This window comes from Stegostoma tigrinum, chromosome 1, assembly GCF_030684315.1.
Source record: "Stegostoma tigrinum isolate sSteTig4 chromosome 1, sSteTig4.hap1, whole genome shotgun sequence".
NCBI classification, from domain to species: Eukaryota; Metazoa; Chordata; class Chondrichthyes; order Orectolobiformes; family Stegostomatidae; genus Stegostoma; species Stegostoma tigrinum.
Window position 1 is genome coordinate 181,292,533 of NC_081354.1, and position 22,042 is coordinate 181,314,574.

Genomic DNA, 22,042 nt, shown 5'->3' on the forward strand with positions numbered 1-22,042 from the left:
CCTGCACTGCCACAATGATGCCACCCGAAGGTTGCAGGAACAGCAACTCATATTCCGCTTGGGAACCCTGCAGCCTAATGGTATCAATGCGGACTTCACCAGCTTCAAAATCTCCGTTTCCCCCACCGCATCCCAAAACCAGCCCAGTTTGTCCCCTCTCCCCACTGCATCACACAACCAGCCCAGCCTGTCTCTGCCTCCCTAACCTGTTCTTCCTCTCACCCATTCCTTCCTCCCACCCCAAGCCGCACCTCCATTTCCTACCTACTAACCACATCCTGCCTCCTTGACCTGTCCGTCCTCCCTGGACTGACCTATCCCCTCCCTACCTCCCCACCTATACTCTCCTCTCCACCTATCTTCTTTTCTCTCCATCTTCGGTCCGCCTCCCCCTCTCTCCCTATTTATTCCAGAACTGTCTCCCCATCCCCCTCTCTGATGAAGGGTCTAGGCCCGAAACGTCAGCTTTTGTGCTCCTGAGATGCTGCTTGGCCTGCTGTGTTCATCCAGCTTCACACTTCATTATCTTGGCTGAACAATTCTTTACCTTCAAGGAAAGACCCTGAGCGCATTGCCAAGTTCATCAAGAAATTCCCCAAAAGCAACAAAAACAGAGATAACAGTGTGAAGCTGGATGAACCCAGCAGGCCAAGCAGCATCTAAGGAGCACAAATGCTGACGTTTCAGGCCTAGAGAAACAGAAGGTGCCGTAAAAGCTCAGCATCAGTGAAGAAAGAAAAATCAGAGTTAACGTTTCGGGTCCGGTGACCCTTCCTTAGTTTATTCTTCATGAATACTTCCAGACCTGCTGAGCTTTTCCAGCAACTTGTTTTGGCTCCTGATTTACAGCATCCGCAGTTCTTTCGGTTTTTTTGAAGAAAGCCCTAGTGTCGCTTTCTCAAAGTGGCTAAGGATGAGTTATAAATACAAGGCTTTGCTGGTGATGCCCATAACGTGAGCATGACAAAAAGAGTATGCTTAAGGCCGTGTAACCACAGTAGACAGAGGTGCAGCATAGAGATGCATTAAAAATAGCATTGGGTGGGGGGATGTTCCCTTTGCAAACAGGTCTGACAGGCATCGAAGCATAGCTGTGTTCAATTGGTGAATTTGGGTACTTTGAATCCAACTGGGAGTGGGCAGGAGCCCAGGGTGTAAAACCATCCCATAATCATTGCCAGTTTCTCAAGCCTTGCACAGGCCCCTCTGGTGGTAAATGGAAAGGAATTACCAGACTGATACAGTAGGGGGTGCTCTTTGAAAGTTGAGCCAGATTTGGGTGAGCTTTACTCTTTATTTCAGTCGCAAGCATTTCAGTCCTTCCAGTATGATGAGATGCCTGGCTTTAAATTAAAACGCAGGACTGTTTTAGGAATGGGAGGTTTCAGCCTTTAACCTGAAAATTCTTGGCTGTACTTTTCCTGCTGCTTGCCCCTTTTTCTTCATGTTCTCCCAGGAAATTGCAGAAATGCAGAAGGATGTATTCCCCCTTTCATCCCCTCTGTCAAAATAGATTTCTCCATCACCACTGTTGCAGAGCCCAACTCTTCCTTCGAAGATGACACAGTTGTATAAATTTCCACTCTCGCACTTAGTAACCCGACCCCGGCAGCAACTGAGCTGTGGACGAGGAGAAACGCCCGTGACCTTTGCGCTTCGTGTTACATTCTGCTGTTTTCAGCTTGTTCCCTCACCGCCCCACCCCCCCCAAATCCACTTTGTCATGGCCGGCAGGAGACAGAAATGCAGGCAGTTGTTGTTGTAATGTGTTACCGCCGTTGCCCTTGAGTTGCTCGCTTCTGTGCTGCTCACGAAAGTGTGGCCTGGTGGAGAATGTCAGTGCTCTTTGCCAAAGATGGCAGGCCATTCGGCCCATCTATAGGGTTTGCCCTCTTTAAACCACGACTTGATGTCACCTCAGTGCCGGTTCAGTTTGTTTAGGTCTCACAAATCCCCAGTAGATGGTGCGTAGTGACTCTGACCTTGTACTTTGTATTTCTGGTCACACACGAACTGGAGCCCTATGTTGGATTCAATGTCATCATGGTATCATAGCTCGATTATTAATCCAGAGACCCAGGTTTAAATCCCACCATGACAGCTGGTGGTCTTTTGAAATTTTGTCGTAAAAGGGATCTTGAATTAAGAATCAAATGATTGTCATGGGGGAAAGAAAAATACCATCTAGTTCAATAATGCTCTTTAGGGAAGGAAAGCATGTCCGGGTATGATCAAACAATGGAGCGGACTCAATGGACTGAATGGCCTAATTCTGTTCCTATATCTTATGGTCTTATGGAAACTGCTGGCCTACTTGTGACTCCAAACCATGGCAATAATTTTGATGCTTAACTGCTTTAGGGGGAAATGAGAGATGGCAATAAACACTGGCTCAGCCAATGATGTCCCCCTCCCACCTCTGCATTCTCCCAAACAGGTACAATACCTCGATAATAAAATGTGAGGCTGGACGAACACAGCAGGCCAAGCAGCATCTCAGGAGCACAAATGCTGACGTTTCGGGCCGAGACCCTTCATCAGAGAGGGGGATGGGGAGAGGGTTCTGGAATAAATCGGGAGAGAGGGGGAGGCGGACCGAAGATGGAGAGAAAAGAAGATAGGTGGAGAGAGTATAGGTGGGGAGATAGGGAGGGGATAGGTCAGTCCAGGGAAGACGGACAGGTCAAGGAGGTGGGATAAGGTTAGTAGGTAGATGGGGGTGCGGCTTGGGGTGGGAGGAAGGGATGGGTGAGAGGAAGAACCGGTTAGGGAGGCAGAGACAGGTTGGACTGGTTTTGGGATGCAGTGGGTGGGGGGGAAGAGCTGGGCTGGTTGTGTGGTGCAGTGGGGGGAGGGGACAAACTGGGCTGGTTTAGGGATGCGGTGGGGGAAGGGGAGATTTTGAAACTGGTGAAGTCCACATTGATACCATTAGGCTGCAGGGTTCCCAGGCGGAATATGAGCTGCTGTTCCTGCAACCTTCGGGTGGCATCATTGTGGCAGTGCAGGAGGCCCATGATGGACATGTTATCTAAAGAATGGGAGGGGGGAGTGGAAATGGTTTGCGACTGGGAGGTGCAGTTGTTTTGTTGCGAACTGAGCGGAGGTGTTCTGCAAAGCGGTCTCCAAGCCTCCGCTTGGTTTCCCCAATGTAGAGGAAGCCACACCGGGTACAGTGGATGCAGTATACCACATTGGCAGATGTGCAGGTGAACCTCTGCTTAATGTGGAATGTCATCTTGGGGCCTGGGATGGGGGTGAGGGAGGAGGTGTGGGGGCAAGTGTAGCATTTCCTGCGGTTGCAGGGGAAGGTGCCGGGTGTGGTGGGGTTGGAGGGCAGTGTGGAGCAAACAAGGGAGTCACGGAGAGAGTGGTCTCTCCGGAAAGCCGACAGGGGTGGGGATCGAAAAATGTCTTAGGTGGTGGGGTCGGATTGTAAATGACGAAAGTGTCGGAGGATGATGCGTTGTATCCGGAGGTTGGTAGGGTGGGGTGTGAGAACGAGGGGGATCCTCTTAGGGCGGTTGTGGCGGGGGCGGGGTGTGAGGGATGTGTTGCAGGAAATACGGGAGACGCGGTCAAGGGCGTTCTCGATCACTGTGGGGGGAAAGTTGCGGTCCTTGAAGAACTTGGACATCTGGGATGTGCTGGAGTGGAATGTCTTATCGTGGGAGCAGATGCGGCGGAGGTGGAGGAATTGGGAATAGGGGATGGAATTTTTGCAGGAGGGTGGGTGGGAGGAGGTGTATTCTAGGTAGCGGTGGGAGTCGGTGGGCTTGAAATGGACATCAGTTACAAGCTGGTTGCCTGAGATGGAGACTGAGAGGTCCAGGAAGGTGAGGGATGTGCTGGAGATGGCCCAAGTGAACTGAAGGTTGGGGTGGAAGGTGTTGGTAAAGTGGATGAACTGTTTGAGCTTCTCTGGGGAGCAAGAGGCGGCGCCGATACAGCCATCAATGTACCGGAGGAAGAGGTGGGGTTTGGGGCCTGTGTAGGTGCAGAAGAGGGACTGTTCCACGTAACCTACAAAGAGGCAGGCATAGCTGGGGCCCATGCGGGTGCCCATGGCCACCCCCTTAGTCTGTAGGAAGTGGGAGGAATCAAAAGACAAGTTGTTGAGGGTGAGGACGAGTTCAGCTAGGCGGATGAGTGTGTCGGTGGAGGGAGACTGGTCGGGCCTGCAGGACAGGAAGAAGCGGAGGGCCTTGAGGCCATCTGCATGCGGAATGCAGGTGTATAGGGACTGGACGTCCATGGTGAATATGAGGTGTTGGGGGCCACGGAATTGGAAGTCCTGGAGGAGGTGGAGGGCGTGGGTGGTGTCACGGACGTAGGTGGAGAGTTCCTGGACCATGGGGAGAAAATGGAGTCCAGATAGGTGGAGATGAGTTCGGTGAGGCAGAAGCAGGCTGAGACGATGGGTCGACCAGGGCAGGCAGGTTTGTGGATTTTGGGAAGGAGATAGAAATGGGCCGTGCGGGCTTGGGGAACGATGAGGTTGGAGGCTGTGGGTGGGAGGTCCCCTGAGGTGATGAGGGCGTGAATGGTGTTGGGGATGATGGTTTGGTGCTCGGGTGTGGGGTCATGATCGAGGGGGTGGTAGGAGGTGGTGTCGGAGAGTTGGCGTCTGGCCTCGGCGATGTAGAGGTCAGTGCGCCATACTACCACTGCGCCATCCTTGTCTGCGGGTTTGATAGTGAGGTTGGGGTTGGAGCGAAGGGAGCGGAGGGCTGCCCGTTCTGCGGGGGAGAGGTTGGAGTGGGTGAGAGGGGTGGAGAGGTTGAGGCGGTTAATGTCTCGACGGCAGTTGGAGATGAAGAGTTCGAGGGAGGGTAGGAGGCCTGGGGGTGGTGTCCAGGAGGAGGACTTGTGTTGGAAGCGGGTGAAGGGGTCGGTGGAAGGAAGGTTAGGTTCCCGGTTGAAGAAGTAGGCATGGAGGCGAAGACGGTGGAAAAACTGCTCTATGTCCAACCGTTCCACAGCCAGCAACCCCAGAGAAGACAGCCACACTGAACCCTGCCGCATCTTCACCATCCCCCCAGACCTCCCACTGACTGAGGACGAACGGTCAGTCCTTAGTAAGGGGCTCACCTTTGTCCCCCTACAACCACACATCAACGAATACCAGTATCTCCTCCCCAAAATCCACAAACCTGCCTGCCCTGGTCGACGCATCGTCTTAGCCTGCTCCTGCCCCACCGAACTCATCTCCACCTACCTGGACTCCATTTTCTCCCCTTTGGTCCAGGAACTCCCCACCTATGTCCGTGACACCACCCACGCCCTCCACCTCCTCCATGACTTCCAATTCCCTGGCCCCCAACACCTCATATTCACCATGGACGTCCAGTCCCTATACACCTGCATTCCGCATGCAGATGGCCTCAAGGCCCTCCGCTTCTCTCTGTCCCGCAGGCCCGACCAGTCTCCCTCCACCGACACTCTCATCCGCCTAGCTGAACTCGTCCTCACCCTCAACAACTTGTCTTTTGACTCCTCCCACTTCCTACAGACTAAGGGGGTGGCCATAGGCACCCGCATGGGCTCCGGCTATGCCTGCCTCTTTGTAGGTTACGTGGAACAGTCCCTCTTCTGCACCTACACAGGCCCCAAACCCCACCTCTTCCTCCATTACATTGATGACTGTATCGGCGCCGCCTCTTGCTCCCCAGAGGAGCTCGAACAGTTCATCCACTTCACCAACACCTTCCACCCCAACCTTCAGTTCACCTGGGCCATCTCCAGCACATCCCTCACCTTCCTGGACCTCTCAGTCTCCATCTCAGGCAACCAGCTTGTAACTGATGTCCATTTCAAGCACACCGACTCCCACAGCTACCTAGAATACACCTCCTCCCACCCACCCTCCTGCAAAAATTCCATCCCCTATTCTCAATTCCTCTGCCTCCGCCGCATCTGCTCCCACGATAAGACATTCCACTCCCGCACATCCCAGATGTCCAAGTTCTTCAAGGACCGCAACTTTCCCCCCACAGTGATCGAGAACGCCCTTGACCGCGTCTCCCGTATTTCCCGCAACACATCCCTCACACCCCGCCCCCGCCACAACCGCCCTAAGAGGATCCCCCTCGTTCTCACACACCACCCTACCAACTTCCGGATACAACGCATCATCCTCCGACACTTTCGCCATTTACAATCCGACCCCACCACCCAAGACATTTTTCCATCCCCACCCCTGTCTGCTTTCCGGAGAGACCACTCTCTCCGTGACTCCCTTGTTCGCTCCACACTGCCCTCCAACCCCACCACACCCGGCACCTTCCCCTGCAACCGCAGGAAGTGCTACACTTGCCCCCACACCTCCTCCCTCACCCCTATCCCAGGCCCCAAGATGACATTCCACATTAAGCAGAGGTTCACCTGCACATCTGCCAATGTGGTATACTGCATCCACTGTACCCGGTGTGGCTTCCTCTACATTGGGGAAACCAAGCGGAGGCTTGGAGACCGCTTTGCAGAACACCTCCGCTCAGTTCGCAACAAACAACTGCACCTCCCAGTCGCAAACCATTTCCACTCCCCCTCCCATTCTCTAGATGACATGTCCATCATGGGCCTCCTGCACTGCCACAATGATGCCACCCAAAGGTTGCAGGAACAGCAACTCATATTCCACCTGGGAACCCTGCAGCCTAATGGTATCAATGTGGACTTCACCAGTTTCAAAATCTCCCCTTCCCCTACTGCATCCCTAAACCAGCCCAGTTTGTCCCCTCCCCCCACTGCACCACACAACCAGCCCAGCTCTTCCCCCCCACCCACTGCATCCCAAAACCAGTCCAACCTGTCTCTGCCTCCCTAACCGGTTCTTCCTCTCACCCATCCCTTCCTCCCACACCAAGCCGCACCCCCATCTACCTACTAACCTCATCCCACCTCCTTGACCTGTCCGTCTTCCCTGGACTGACCTATCCCCTCCCTACCTCCCCACCTATACTCTCTCCACCTATCTTCTTTACTCTCCATCTTCGGTCCGCCTCCCCCTTTCTCCCTATTTATTCCCGTTCCCTCTCCCCATCCCCCTCTCTGATGAAGGGTCTCGGCCCGAAACGTCAGCTTTTGTGCTCCTGAGATGCTGCTTGGCCTGCTGTGTTCATCCAGCCTCACATTTTATTGTCTTGGAATTCTCCCGCATCTGCAGTTCCCATTATCTCAGGCACAATACCTTACTCTGTTTTAGAAGATCATGCAGAATGGAAGCAGGTCCTTTGACCCAACAAGTCAACACCAACACTCAGAGCATCCCACCCAGACCCATTCCCCTATAGTCCACCTAATCTACATGTCCCTGGACACCATGGGGCAACTTAGCATGGCCAACTCACTTAATCTATCTTTAGACTGTGCGAGGAAATCCACACAGACAGAGGGAAAACATGCAAACTCCACACTGGCAGTTGCCCAAGGGTGGAATTGAACCCAGGTCCCTAGTATTGTGAGTTAGCAGTGCTAACCACTGAGCCACTGAGCTGCTCCTGCTTTATAATTGTTCATTTCCACATGGGATCATAAAATCTTGCAGCTCAGAAGGAGGTCATGCAGTCTACTGTACTCATACCATCTCTTTGAAAGAACTGTCTGAATTAGTAACACTCTTTCACCCATCACTTCTCTCTCTCTGTCTCTCCCCCATGTCTCTGAAGTGCGCATATTTCCAGGAATGCCAAAAAACAAGGTCATTCAGCTCAGTTCAAAATGTTGCATTTTTCAGAAAAGACATGAAAAGGTAGAAGAATAGTTTGGTCAAGAGCAAGAAATACAGAGAGTTCAATATAGTTTTACAGGTATGCGGTTAGGGCTAGATTTATTTAGATAGAAAGACATTGATCTATTTAGAGAGGTTGATAGATATAGACAGATGAATGGCGATATAAATACACCTATATAAATAGACTAATAAATGCATGGATAGATACAGTTAGAACAAACAAATAGACAAATATAGAATGATGCAGTAGAAAACAGAAGGATAAAGAGATAAGCCAAAATATAGACTGAGACAGTGAACAAGCAAATAGACAAATAGATAGATAGATATCTGGTCAGAGAGTTAAACTGTGAACTAAAGGAATAAGCAAATAGGTATGCAAATCAGTGAATAGATATCTAAATGGAAGGGTAGCTGAACAGATAGTTAAACAGATAGGAACACATTGATAAATGATTGAAAAGCAGGAACACGCTTAGATTAATGAATGATAGGAATACCGATAGATGGATCAATATCACATGGAGAGTGAAGTGGTGTAGAAAGGATCAATAAGATGTAAAATCTCCATCCTGTGACAGATATTGTTTAGTCGCTGTGTGCTTTCAATGATCCAGGTCCTGGAGGCAAGAAGTCATATTTCTTCATAAGCCAAGTGTCATTGCATGTGTATAATCCTAATAGTTTTCAATTTGCTCTTAACTCCACCAATTCATTCCTTCATTTCAATCCATCTGTTTTAATACTTCTAAGAGCACCTGACAGAGTCAGTCTTGTACCATGAGGCTCTGCAGTTTAGATGTTCTTCACAACTTCTGACTCAGTGGTGAATGAAAAATGCAAGCATCCACATCGAGTCAGACCCACTGACGGTACTGAGACTTAGAGAGGGCCTTACCCCAGGTGGCTTTAAAGAACTTACGCGGTTTAACTGCAGAAACTACATTAAGCTATAGCCTTATGATCAGGATAGGAGTGAATCAGCCAGAAATCCTTCCTCACAGCCATTAGATTTAGGGACCCAGCTGATCTTCCTCAATCCCAGCCCAGTGACTCTGAATGGACTCACACTGATATTCACTCTGGGTAAGATCACCTTGCTTTATCTTTATTATTCATTCACTGGATGTGACCATCTCTGGCTTTATTGCCCATCCCTAATTGCCGAGAGGGTGTTTAAGAGCCAACCACATTGTTATAGGCCTGGAGTCACATGTAGTCCAGACCATGTGACAATGGCGGTTTTCGTCCCTCAAGGACCTTATTGATACAGACAATTGGCAATGAGTTATCATTAGATTCTTGATTCCAGATTATTATTTCAGAGATAATAGGGACTGCAGATGCTGGAGAATCTGAGATAACAAGGTGTAGAGTTGGATGAATACAGCAGGCCAAGCAGCATCAGAGGAGCAAGAAGGCTGACATTTTGGACCTAGGTGCTTCTTCAGAAAAAAAAATATTATTATTCTCCAGATTATTATTATTATTGAATTCAAATTCCACCTTCTGATGTGGCAGGATTTGAACCTAGACCCTCAGACCATTACCTGAGTCTCTGGATTAACAGCCCTGCAATAATAATACCATTAGGCCACACTTCCCCAGCTCTGCTGAGCTCGAGGAATCTTTTCCAACAGTATGGCTCAGTTCAACATTACAGATACACAACCTATCAAGAAAGAGCTTGTAATTAGATTGTGTCTGAATTGATCCCAGGGTGTCTGAAAGCACGTTACAGTTACTTGAAAATGTTTGAAGTACAGTCACAATTGTAATATAGGAACCACGGTGGCTCAGTGGTTAGCACTGCAGCCTCACAGCACCAGGGATCCAGGTTCAATTCCAGCCTTGGGCGACTGTCTGTGTGGAGTTTGCATATTCTCCCCGTGTCAGCGTGGGTCTCCTCCAGGTGCTCCGGTTTCCTCCCACAGTCCAAAGATGTGCAGGCTAAGTGGATCGGCCATGCTAAATTGCCTGTAGTTTTCATGGGTGTGTGGGTTATAGGGGGATGAGACTGGGTGGGATTCGTCAAGAGGCAGTGTGGACTTGTTGGGCCGAAGGGCCTGTTTCCACACTGTAGATAATCTAATCTAAACCATGGCAGCCAATTTGCACTCAGCAAGCTTCTACGTTAGACCATGTGATAACGACCAGATAATCTGCTTATTTTTCTGATGTTGATTGAAGGATCCATTTTGGGCAGGATTCTGCGAATAGGGGTTCAGAGAGACACCTTCCCTCCTGTCTTCAAAGTAATATTTTAGGATACCTTGTCCACTGAGGAGGGCAAATGGGCCTCAGGTTCAATGTCTTCCCTGAAAGAAGGCACCTCTGACTGTGCAACATTCCCTCTGTACTGCGTGAGAGCCTTCTAGCTTACAAACAGGCTAAGGTTGTTCTAATTATTGTTTTTCTCTCATACTGCAGGCAATCATATACGAAGGGCAGGATAAGAATCCAGAGATGTGTCGGGTGCTCCTCACTCATGAAATCATGTGCAGGTACGTGAAGGAAGTATTCTTGTTCTCTAGCAACCATTAGGGAGTCACAAAAGGAAGCTGGGTGAATGCCTTCATGCCTGTTATCTTGGAGCTATAAGATTTGTAGAAGGTTAACAACACAACATCGTGGGCTGAAGGGCCTGTACTGTGCTGTACTTTTCTATGTTCTATAACCCAACGAAAGATGACAGTGGGACCTGAAGTGGCTAATTGGTGCATTTCCTAAGGGGGAAATGGTGAGGAATGGGATTAAGAGTCTAAATATGACAATGAACCATCATTGGTTGTCAGAAAATGCCACCTTATTCACTAATGTCATCTAGGAAAGGAAATATGCCATCTTCACCTGGTCCGGCCTACATATGACTCCAGACCCACAGTAACATGGCTTACTCGCAACTCCCCTCTGGGCTAGTAGCAATAGGCAGCTGTCCTGGGGGAGCCTGAGAACCAGGAGAAACAGTTTCAACACAGAATCATAGAGATCCACAACACAGAAAATAGCCCTTTGGCCCATTGCGTCTGTGCTGGTCAAAAACGACTGTCTTATTAAATTTTCCAGCACTTATCCAATAATTTTGTGTGTCTTGGCATCATAAGGGGACAGAGACCATTTTTACAATTCTTTAGTTTATGATGGAGTTGAGGAGTTCCTTCTCTGCGAGGATGGCTAATCAAGTCAGCTTTGATCATATTGGCTGGTGGAGCAGGCTTGTGGGGTCAAACCTTTCTTGCATTGTGTTTTTTTTTTATTGAATAGGACTGACTGTGATTTACAAGGTGGTTGGGACCCGTGGTCTCCAGGGTGAAAGGTCATGATATGCAGAGCGAACATTGATATTCGGTGGGGAGGACACCTCTTGAATGACACAATTGTTGATGGTTTGTGAGTTGGTAGATGAACCAATGTAGGTTTCTCCAAATGGGCAACATGGTAGCTCAGTGGTTAACAATGCTGCCTCACAGCATCAAGGACCTGGTTTCGATTCCACCCGTGGGCTACTCTCTGTGTGGAGTTTGCACATTCTCCCTGTTTCTGCATGGGTTTGCTTTGGTTTTCTCCCACAGTCCAAAGGTGTGCAGGCTACATCATGTTAAATTGCCCATAGTGTTCATGGATGTGCAAGCTAGATGAACTGGCCATGGTAAATGCAGGGTTACAGGGATATGGTTGGAGGATTGGGGATCTGGTTGGGATGCTCTTTGGAGGAGTTTGGGTTGTGCTGAATGGCCTGCTTCCATGCTGTAGGGAATTCCATGAATGTGACTTTCAAGCAAAGCTTCCTGGAAGAAGCTAAGACTCGACTAAACTTGGAAAAGATTCCGAGCCCATTAAAAGCCAGCATTAGTTTGCAATGATTTTAGGCAGAGTTACAGTATTTTCTGTAAACTCAACCCATGTAACTGGAGGTTAATCTTTTCAAGTACTTTGCAGTGGCAAAGCAAATTTTTCCCCAATAGACTAATGAGCTGTGCCATTATGGGAAGTTTTTAGTGCAGCAGCAATGTCACTGGATCAGTGACCCAGATCGTGGAGGATGAAGGTTAAAGTTTACCATGGAGGCTGGTGGAATTAAATTAAGTACAATTAATAGAATCTGAAAGTACTATTGTCTGTGAGAATTCTTACCAGTTGTGGTTTGGTTCATTAATGTCCGTTAGGACGGAAATCTGCATTCCTCACCTGGTCTGGCCTACACGTGACCTCACAGCAATGTCGTCTCTTGACTGCATTTTGGAAATGGCCCTAGTAAGTCAACTTTTCTGAAGAAGGGTCTAGGCCTGAAACATCAGCTTTCCTGCTCCTCTGATGCTGCTTGGCCTGCTGTGTTCATCCAGCTCCTCACTGTTATCTCTTTTTATAGTAGATTGAGATGGCTCACCAACTCCAACTCTTTCAGTGAGATCCACATCCCAAAAAAGCAAGTACAATTTTGTCATTGAAAAAACATTTGGACTGGGACAGGTATAGGGATATTGACCAAACGGAGGCAGATGGGACCAGCTTGAATTGTGAAAAATGGCAAGCATAGACAAGTTGGGCCAAAGGGCCTGTGTCCATGCTGTAGACCTCTATCTTTCTATGACTAGATAATTGGCTATAATTTGATCTGTCAATTCACCTCAAATCTTTAATTCACTAAGATCCTCAGCACCTAAAGCAAGTTTTTATACCGAATCAGACAATGCTTGAAAAGCTCAGCATCTGTGATGAGAAAATAGGATTAAAGCCAAGTAGGCAGCATCTTATAAAGAACAAAGAACAAAGAAAATTACAGCACAGGAACAGGCCCTTCGGCCCTCCAAGCCTGCGCCGATCCAGATCCTCTGTCTAAATCTGTCATCTATTTTCTAAGGGTCTGTATCCCTTTGCTCCCTGCTCATCCATGTACCTGTCCAGATAAGAGACTCTATCGTGTCTGCGCCCACCACCTCCGCTGGCAACGCGTCCAGGCATCCACCACGCTCTGTGTAAAGAACCTCCCACGCATATCTCCCTTAAACTTTCCTCCTCTCACTTTGAACTCATGACCCCCAGTAATTGAGTCCCCCAATCTTGGAAAAAGGTTCTTGCTATCCACCTTGTCTACACCCCTCATGATTCTGTAGACCTCAATCAGGTCCCCCGTCAATCTCCGTCTTTCATTTGAAAATAATCCTAATCTACTCAATCTTTCTTCATAGCTAGTGCTCTCCATACCAGGCAACATCTTGGTGAACCTCCTCTGTACCCTCTCCAAAGCAATCATCCATATCCTTTTGGTAATGTGGCGACCAGAACTGTACGCAGCACTCTAAATGTGGCCGAACCAAAGTCTTATACAACTGCAACATGACCTGCCAACTCTTGTACTCAATACCCCGTCCGATGAAGGAAAGCATGCCATATGCCTTCTTGACCACTCTATTGACCTGCGTTGCCACCTTCAGGGAACAATGGGCCTGAACACCCAGATCTCTCTGTACATCAATTTTCCCTAGGACTTTTCCATTTACTGTATAGTTCACTCTTGAATTTGATCTTCCAAAATTCATCACTTTGCATTTTCCTGGATTGAACTCCATCGCCATTTATCTGCCCAACTCTCCAATCTATCTATATTCTGCTGCTATCTCAGATAGCCCCTTCACTCTTTGCCACTCCACCAATCTTCGTGTCATCTGCAAACTTGCTGATCAGACCACCTATACCTTCCTTCAGATCATTTACATATATCACAAACAACAGTGGTCCCAGCACAGGTCCCTGTGGAACACCAATAGTCACTGGTCTCCAATTTGAGAAACTCCCTTCTACTACTACCCTCTGTCTCCTGTTGCCCAGCCAGTTTTTTATCCATCTAGCTAGCACACCCTGGACCCCATGTGACTTCACTTTCTCCATCAGCCTGCCATGGGGAACATTATCAAACACCTTACTGAAGTCCATGTATATGACACCTACAGCCTTTCCCTCAGCAATCAACTTTTTCACATCCTCAAAGAATTCTATCAAGTTGGTAAGACATGACCTTCCCTGCCCAAAACCATGTTGTAGATCACTGATAAGCCCATTTACTTCCAAATGGGAATAGCTCCTATCCCTCAGTATCTTCTCCAGCAGCTTCCCTACCACTGACGTCAGGCTCACTGGTCGATAATTACCTGGATTATCCTTGCTACCTTTCTTAAACAGGGGGACAACATTATCAAGTCTCCAGTCCTCCGGGACCTCACCCGTGTCTAAGGATGCTGCAAAGATATCTGTTAATGCCCCGTCTATTTCCTCTCTTGCTTCCCTGGAAATAGCAACTCTGCTGTCCAAAAGGGATAAAGTACTGATTATAAACAAAATGTGGAAGTTAATGTTTTGGTATTATACAGAGGCTGCATATTCATAGACATAGCAACAGCAGTAACGTGCAATTATACGTAGTGCCTTCCAGCATTGTGAAACAACCCAAAGCACCTCACAGAAGATTCATCAAGACAAACTCAAGTCTCTAGCCTCACAAGAGAATGTTGGAATGGGTGGTTTAGTCAAAGAGGTAAGAGGTAAAGAGCATATCAAAGACAGGGAGAGAAATGGAGAGAAGTAGAGATTTAGGAGAGATTTCCTGAGCTTTAGGGCAGCTGAAGACACAGCTGCTAGGTTTGAGCAAGAAAATTGGGGAGGGGCATGAGGGCCGATTTGAACGAACGTAGAGACCTCAGAGGGGTTTGCAGATTGAAGAGGTTACAGGGACATAGAGAGCTGGGACCGTGACAAGGGTTTGGGGAGCATAGTGTGAATTTGAAAAACAATGATAAGAACTTTAAATTTGCATCAATGCTTGATCAGGAATTATTGTAGGTCAGTGATCACGGGAGAGAGGTGGGGATAAGTAAACAGGTCAGAGCAAAGTGAGGGTATGGGGATTCAGGCAGTGCTGGATATTTTCCGTCAACCTATTCAGAGATGTTACGATACATCTCTGGAACAGGTGGGACCTGAACCCAGGCCTCCTGATTCAGAGGTAAGGATGCTATTGCAAGAGTCCTTCAGCCACTTCTATCCCAAGCATGCCCATTACCTTCAGATGTTATACATCTGTCTGTTTTATTGCTGCCTAAAGTAAATCAGCAATGGGGAGAACAAAACGTTGTATATTTTGTAGCAACTCGTCTTTGGTCGAGGTTGTTGGAGACGTGCTGCAAGAGCAAATAAGGGAAACTGCACCATCTCTCAGATGAGTCATTTAACCGAGGCACTGCCATCCTCAGATGGAAATGGAAGATCCCACGGCACGGTTTTAACAAGAACAGGAAAATTATCTCCATGTTTGTTGATGGATGTATCATCCTCCAAGGAAAAAAAAACATAATTTAAACAGATTGTTAATGGAGTGTCACTTTTGGGATCTTGCTATGCACATTTATGCTTTTTTTTTAGAAAAGATATACCAGTGAGTACACTTTGTGGACTGTGAACTTGAACATCCCTGATATTGTTAAAGGCACTGCATATGTGGCCATCCGAAGATGTTGTGTGCCAATAAGCACTAATCTTGCAAACAGTGACACTTAAGCTGTGGCATCTTGTTTACCTTTTGATAAAGTGTAGACCTTCCCAAATCCACAAGTGAGAGTCTTACAGGCACCACCATGACTGATCGGCAGTGTAATATTCTTTTAAATCTGGGGGAATGCGATGACCTGTTTTGCAGCTCAGGCGCAAACCTATATTTAGGTTTCGAGACAATCTGTGCCACAGTGTGCGAATGAGGTCAGCGTGACTTGTAAAACGATGCTGCAATTCAGTAAAGGACTCATACGGAATGAAATTAATAAAGACCCGGATCTTGGCAACTAGACCGGTTGCCCAAGGAAGTCATCCGAGTGGAAATTCCTTCGAGCAGGTTGCCTCGCTTGTGACACCAGAGTCAAGTGAACAGTCTCCCCTCCCCCTTTCGTCACCTCGCAACCCCCACCCTCAACCCAGACCAACCCAAACCACGGCAAACCCCTCACCTCTTAACAGAGCACCAGCATGCCCTGAGTCTTGTTACGTTTTCTGATTAAATATGCACCAGTCAGATCATAGTCAAGATGTTTAATCATTTGCTGAATACATTACTGGAGTGTGGGTATAATTTGCATCATAATTGATAGATTGTTTTAACTGAACTGATTTGATATCGTCTGCACTTGCAGATGGGCTGTTTGTTTGTGTGAGAGAGAGACTGTGTGTGTGTGTGTGTGTGTGTGTGTGTGTGTGAGAGAGTGTATGAGTGAGAACGTGTGTTTGTGTGTGTGTGAGAGTGTGTGTGTTTGTAGTCAGAGATAATGGGAGCTTGTGAGTGTGTTTGTGAGTCAGTGTCTGTGTGAGTGAGAGAGTGTGAGAGTGTGAGTATGTGTGTGTGTGTGTGAGAGAGAGTCTATGTGTGTGTGCGCGTGTGTATACGTGTGTGTGTGTGTGTGTGTGTGTGTGTGTGTCTGTGTGTGTGTATGTATGTGTGTCTGTGTATGTATGCATGTATATGTGTATATATGTATGTGTGCGTGTCTATCTGTGTGTGTGTGTGTGTGTGTGTGTGAGAGAGAGGGAGTTTGTGTGTGTGTGTGTGTTATGTAGATTCAGTACTGCTGTATGCTGTCTGTGTATCATAAATATATATATTGACTGGGAAAGATCAGACATGACCATATGCCCTGGTATGGCCTGGTGGTTCTCTCCTTTTTGTTTAATTTCATACTGTCCTCCCCGAATTTAGCTTTGAATAAGTCCATGGTTAGTGCTGTCATCCCCTTGGTGATCAATCCTAAATTGAATCAGAATCTGTTAGTACCTGTAGGTTGTGATGTGTAATAGCAACTTTGTGAATAGTGACATTGACTAAATGTTAAACCCCAACGCTCCACAATAGATAGAAAAATGGCTGCCATATCATAAGGCCATGAATGTCCTGGAGGTGCTGTCGGTCTGGTAACGTTCAGGATATGACAACTCTTACATTTTTTATGTGTGTGTCTAGATTGGGACAATTGGTGGTCTGTCCACGCAACAAATGCCCCATCCAGTCTAGCTCAGGAACTTGCATCTTACAGCAGGGTGATTCTGAATAACGGGTGGATTTCTGAGCTTACTTACATTACAGCATAGATATAATGCACCCTAGTTTGTGAAGCTCCTACCCTAACTCCCAGCAAATTCCCTGAACCTAACTCTCCTGTGTTCAGTGATCTACATTGGCTACTAGTTGGCCAGTCATTTAATTTTGAAGTTTTCAGCCTTTTCACATGACTCTATGGCTTTTCCTCTCTCAATTTCTGTAATCCCCTCCAATTCCATTATTCCCCTAGATACCTGTACTCTTCTAATTCTGAACTCCTGCACACTCTTGATTTTGAACTCTACCCTACTGACGATTCTTTGTTCAGCCACTGAGGGCCTACTTTTTGGAAATTCTCCTAAGGCCTATCAACCATCTTTTCTTTTCAGACACTCCTTAAACACTAAGATAGCAAGGTGTAGAGCTGGATGAGCACAGCAGGCCAAGCAGCACCATAGGCCTGCCGTGTTCATCCAGCTCTACACCTTGCTATTTCAGATTCTCCAGCATCTGCAGTTCCCATTATCTCTGAAACAATTCCTTAAACGCTGCTTTATTGATTAGCCAGAGCATCTCCTTGTGTGATTTGATGTCTTATGTAGTTTCATTCAGGTGAATTGTCTTGGGTCATTTTACTGGCGAAGGTGCTATATAAACGCATATTGTTGTTATTACAACAGTGACTACAACAAAAAAAACACTAGGTAGATTGGGCAGCACTTTAGGACATTCTGAGGTCAAGAAAGGTGCTATATAAATTCTAGTCTTCCTTTCTTCTTTCACACATTACGCCCTTCGGAAATTGTAATAGCGGAGGGAGGTCCCAATTCATTAAGTCCAGAAAATTCAGCATAGACTAGATTTGTCCATTTACTGCCCACTTAGAGGAGCAAAAAAAAGAAATTGATGTTAATATGCTGTCACTAAGGCCACCTAAGTATACTTTGAAGTTTTGTAATCAGTTTGTGCCTCTTAAAACTTTACGGTTCTCCTTTAGGAAGATTAAATAACTCCCTTATTAAACTCTCATATGAATTACAAGGCAGAATTATTGTTCAGCCATAAGATCACAATTGCCTCAGTCATCAATCAGCAACATTGAAAGGATGCTCAACTTGTCACCACTATTGTCTTCATTATAGTCACATCACTGTTGATGTGATTAAAATAGAAATTACAGCCTCTAGTCAACTCAAGCTCGAAAATTCACATGGAATGATCGTATGAGGATCATCTGGGTCAGCCTGAATGGAATGTCAAGAGCTCCATAGGTCTGTGATGGGTCAGGGGAACTGTATGGGTCAGTACCTGTCAGTCATGGGTCGGGGGATTTCTCTGGTTTGGTACTTGTCAGTGATGGGACAGGGGCTCTCTACGGGTCAGTACTTGTCAGTCATTGGTCAGGGGGATCTCTACTGGTCAGTACTTGTCAGATATTGGTCAGGGGGAACTCTATGGTTCAGTACTTGTCACTCATTGATCAGGGAGAACTCTATGGGTCAGTATGTGTCAGTTATTGGTCAGGGGAATCTCTATGTGTCAGTACTTCTCAGCCATTGGCCAGAGGGATCGCCATGGTTCAGTTCTTGTCAGTCATTGGTCAGGGGGATTTCCATGGTTCAGTACTTGTCAGTCATTGGTCAGGGGGATCTCTATGGTTCAGTACATGACAGCCTTGGTTAGGGGGATCTCTACAGGTCAGTACCTGTAAGGCGTGGGTCAGGAGGATCTTTATGGGTCAGTACTTGTCACCTATTGGTCAGGGGGAACTCTACGGGTTAGTGCCTGTCAGTAATGGGTCAGAAGGAATTCTATGGGTCAGTATCCATCAGTGATGGGTCAGGGGATCTCTATGGGCCAGAACCTGTCAGTCATGGGAGAGGGGATCTCTATGGGTCAATACCATGGGATAGGGGGCGCTCTATTAAACTGTTCCTGCCCTAACAGGACTGATAAACCCTATGGGTCATTACTTGCCCCCACTACTGCAGTTATCGCTCCAGCTGAGAACACTTAACATTGGATACTGATGTATGCTCCCTATGTCTCATCATTCAGTACAGACCAAACATTGAACGTGGGACATTCTTGGCCTGTACTTTGTGAAGAGAAAGTAACTTTTCAGCAGGTTCAAAAAGGAGGAAGGGAAGGTAGTCTGCTTTTGAGGGAGAGCCCAAAGTGTATGACTTGGAGATTTAAGGACAGAGCTGTCAAAGGTAGGGCCGAGGGATTGAAGGATAGATGGTCAGAGTTGGATGATGGTTGTAGGAAACAAGGAGGTTAGAGATTAAGGGAGCATGGGCATGAATATGAACATAAGAATATCAAATTTGAGGTGTGATTGTGCTGAAAGCCAATGAGAGGTGATAGACAGTGGGACGTGGTGTATTTTAGGTGAGGTGTAGACGATGGAGGATATGAGATGGGGCCTTGGCCATGAGGCTGTAAGTTAGTCCAGTTAAGGGATGATAAAGGTAGGAGTGGCGCAGTCCCATGTTATAGAGGTGGGAAAATGTAGTTTTCTGACTGAGAAGATAGCAAAGGCAAAACCTCTTCTCAGGCAAAGTAGCAACAGTAAGTATGAAAGATAGTAGGAACTGCAGATGCTGGAGAATTTGAGATAACAAGGTGTAGAGCTGAATGAGCACAACAAGCCAAGCAGCATCAGAGGAGCAGGGAAGCTGATGTTTTGGGCCATGATCCTTCTTCCGAAAATTTCAGCCTTCCTGCCCCTATGATGCTGCTTGGCCTGCTGTGTTCATCCAGCTCTACACCTTGTTATCTCACTAAATTTGAAATGCCTGGCCCTCCCTAACACAATGGCTGTAGAGAATAAAGAAATCAGTGCTGAGGATGTGGAACTTGAGGTTCAGGGTGAAGATAATGTCTTTGCTCTCCCTTATGCAGCTCAGTGAGTTCCTTTTTTGCTATTCTGCACCCAGAGCATATTATTATCTGACCATGCACCTCAGCATAAAACAGACCGAGATCAATCAGAAAGCATATCCCATTATCTGTGAACTGAGATATAAGGTAATCACTGATGCTGCACTGATTATTTATGACAGTGAAATTAAATTAATGCTTTATTAGTTTTTCTGCTCATCAGTTGGTTGTCATCCTGTGTTATTGGTGCTGAGAAACATAGGGCACAGCCCTAAACACACAGGAAGAGACAGGATTGAGACAAAAGAATCAGAGCGATGATGATGAGAATCTCTCTGTAGAGAAGGCTTGAAGGGCTGAATGGCTTATTCCTGCTCCTATTTTCTACATTGCTCTGAATCAAGAAACAGCAGGGTTACAAAAAGGTAGATTTGCATTCAGGCTATCTGTCAGGTAAATCAGTGGAGAGTTTCAGTAAGTGTGAGAAAAACAAGAGATACAGATAAGAGAGTGACAGTAGGACCTAGCAAGCAAACGGGCAGCTCCTGTAAGTAGGTAAATTAACATCAGTACATAGGGAGATCAGTTAAAAATAGTAAATACATCACTCTAGCTTGAGATGTCGTCTGCCCCAGTTGCAGAAGCTTATTGTCGGAGGCAAACGACACTGATTAAATGGAGCAAGGGAGTATTGGAGTTATCCCATGTTAATCTGAAATAACTTAGACTCCTGGAATCATACTGCACAGAAGAGGATGTCTGGCCTTTTCTGATGAAGGGTGGTCTAGGCCCGAAACGTCAGCTTTTGTGCTCCTAAGATGCTGCTTGGCCTGCTGTGTTCATCCAGCTCCACAGTTTGTTATCTCAGATGTCTGGCCCATTGAGTCTGTGCTGACCCATGTACACTAATTCCAATTTTCATCATTTACCCCAATAGCCTTGATAGTTATGACTTTTCATATAGCAGTGACAAACATATTGTTGGCTCATGTATACATTAACCACTGGGAATTGTAGCAGACTGACATCTTTACAAAAGCAAAATGCTGCAGCTGCAGTCAATCTCAAAATAACATCTGTGGAGAGGGAGAGTTGGAGTAAGGAATCAGGCTTGTGACCTTTTGTTGGAGTTCTGGTAACATTACTGCGTAAGTAATCCAGAGATCCAGATTACTGCTGTTGAGATGTGAGTTCAGATTCCTCACAGCAGTTGAGTACATTTGAATTCAATTATTTGTTAATCTGGAATTTTAAAAAAATGCGAGCTATGAAATGATAATCATTTCGTTCAGGGAGGCTAGTCTCCTGGACTTATCCTGCCTGGCCAAAGTGGTGACTTTAAACCCCCAGTGATATGGTTGACACTGAACTGCCCTCTGAACACCACTCACTCGGTTTTATCAAGACCCAATAGAAAAGTCAAATAAGAGTAAAATTGGGCGACATGGCATTTGCCTTGCATTCAGAAAGAGCGAAGGTACACCCTATCCAGTCGATTATGAAAAGCCCACCTCACATCGGTGCCAAAATTTGGAGGGCTGTTCTTCAGACTATTCAAGCCAGCTTGACACTGTCATACTCGAAAGGTATTCCAGGTTCCACCAGTATTCCTGGCTAGGTCCGATCCCAACACAATGGTGTACAATTAACAGGAAATAGCGCCTGTAGCAAAGTTTCATGGCATCAGGTCAAAAACATGCAAGGAAACCTCCTGTTGATTAACTCCCTCCACCCCCTCTGTTATGAATCTGTGCTAATCCATGTTCAATGTCACTTGGAAGAACTACTGAGGGTAACAAAGCTTATAAATGTCAGCCAGATGGGGGTATTTCACGAGTATACCACGAGTAGCTCAGTAGCATGACTGCTGGTGGAATCCTGAAGAATATATCCACCTGATTATGCCAATAACAGTGAATGAGAAAATTAATAAAAGTGAAAAACTAATGTGATTTTAATCTCACACCCTACTGTGGACGTATCTATTCCTGCAATGTTGGCAGAAATAACCCCATACTCAGACTGAGGACTTTCTCCATCATCCTATATCGCACTATCGCCACGCTAAATAGGATAGGCTTCAAACAGATCGAGTAATAAAACCAATGACATGCTGTGGGCCATCAGCAGCAATGGAAGTACAGTTCAGCAAAATCTGCAACCTTATGTCTGCCCTCCCTTATGCCCTCCCTTGTCCACTTTCCGCAGGGACTGTTCCCTCTGGGACACCCTGGTCCATAATTCCCTCAGCCCCAACACTTCCCCACAGCCCTATGGTACCTTCCCCTGTAACCAGCGAAGGTGCAGCACCTGCCTGTTTACCTCCTCCCTCCCCAGTATCCAAGGGC

General features: G+C 46.8%; 1 protein-coding gene across 5 annotated transcripts in view; it reads left to right on the forward strand.

Moving 5' to 3' along the window:
- The window catches only part of LOC125455782 (transcription factor COE3-like), a 461,569-nt gene that overhangs the window by 21,540 nt on the left and 417,987 nt on the right, over nucleotides 1-22,042 (forward strand). For all 5 annotated transcript variants that reach the window (XM_048538221.2, XM_048538241.2, XM_048538249.2 and 2 more), the window contains exon 5: nucleotides 10,163-10,236. In XM_048538221.2, the coding sequence (XP_048394178.1) occupies nucleotides 10,163-10,236 (74 nt within the window). The remainder of the gene's footprint in view (nucleotides 1-10,162; nucleotides 10,237-22,042) is intronic.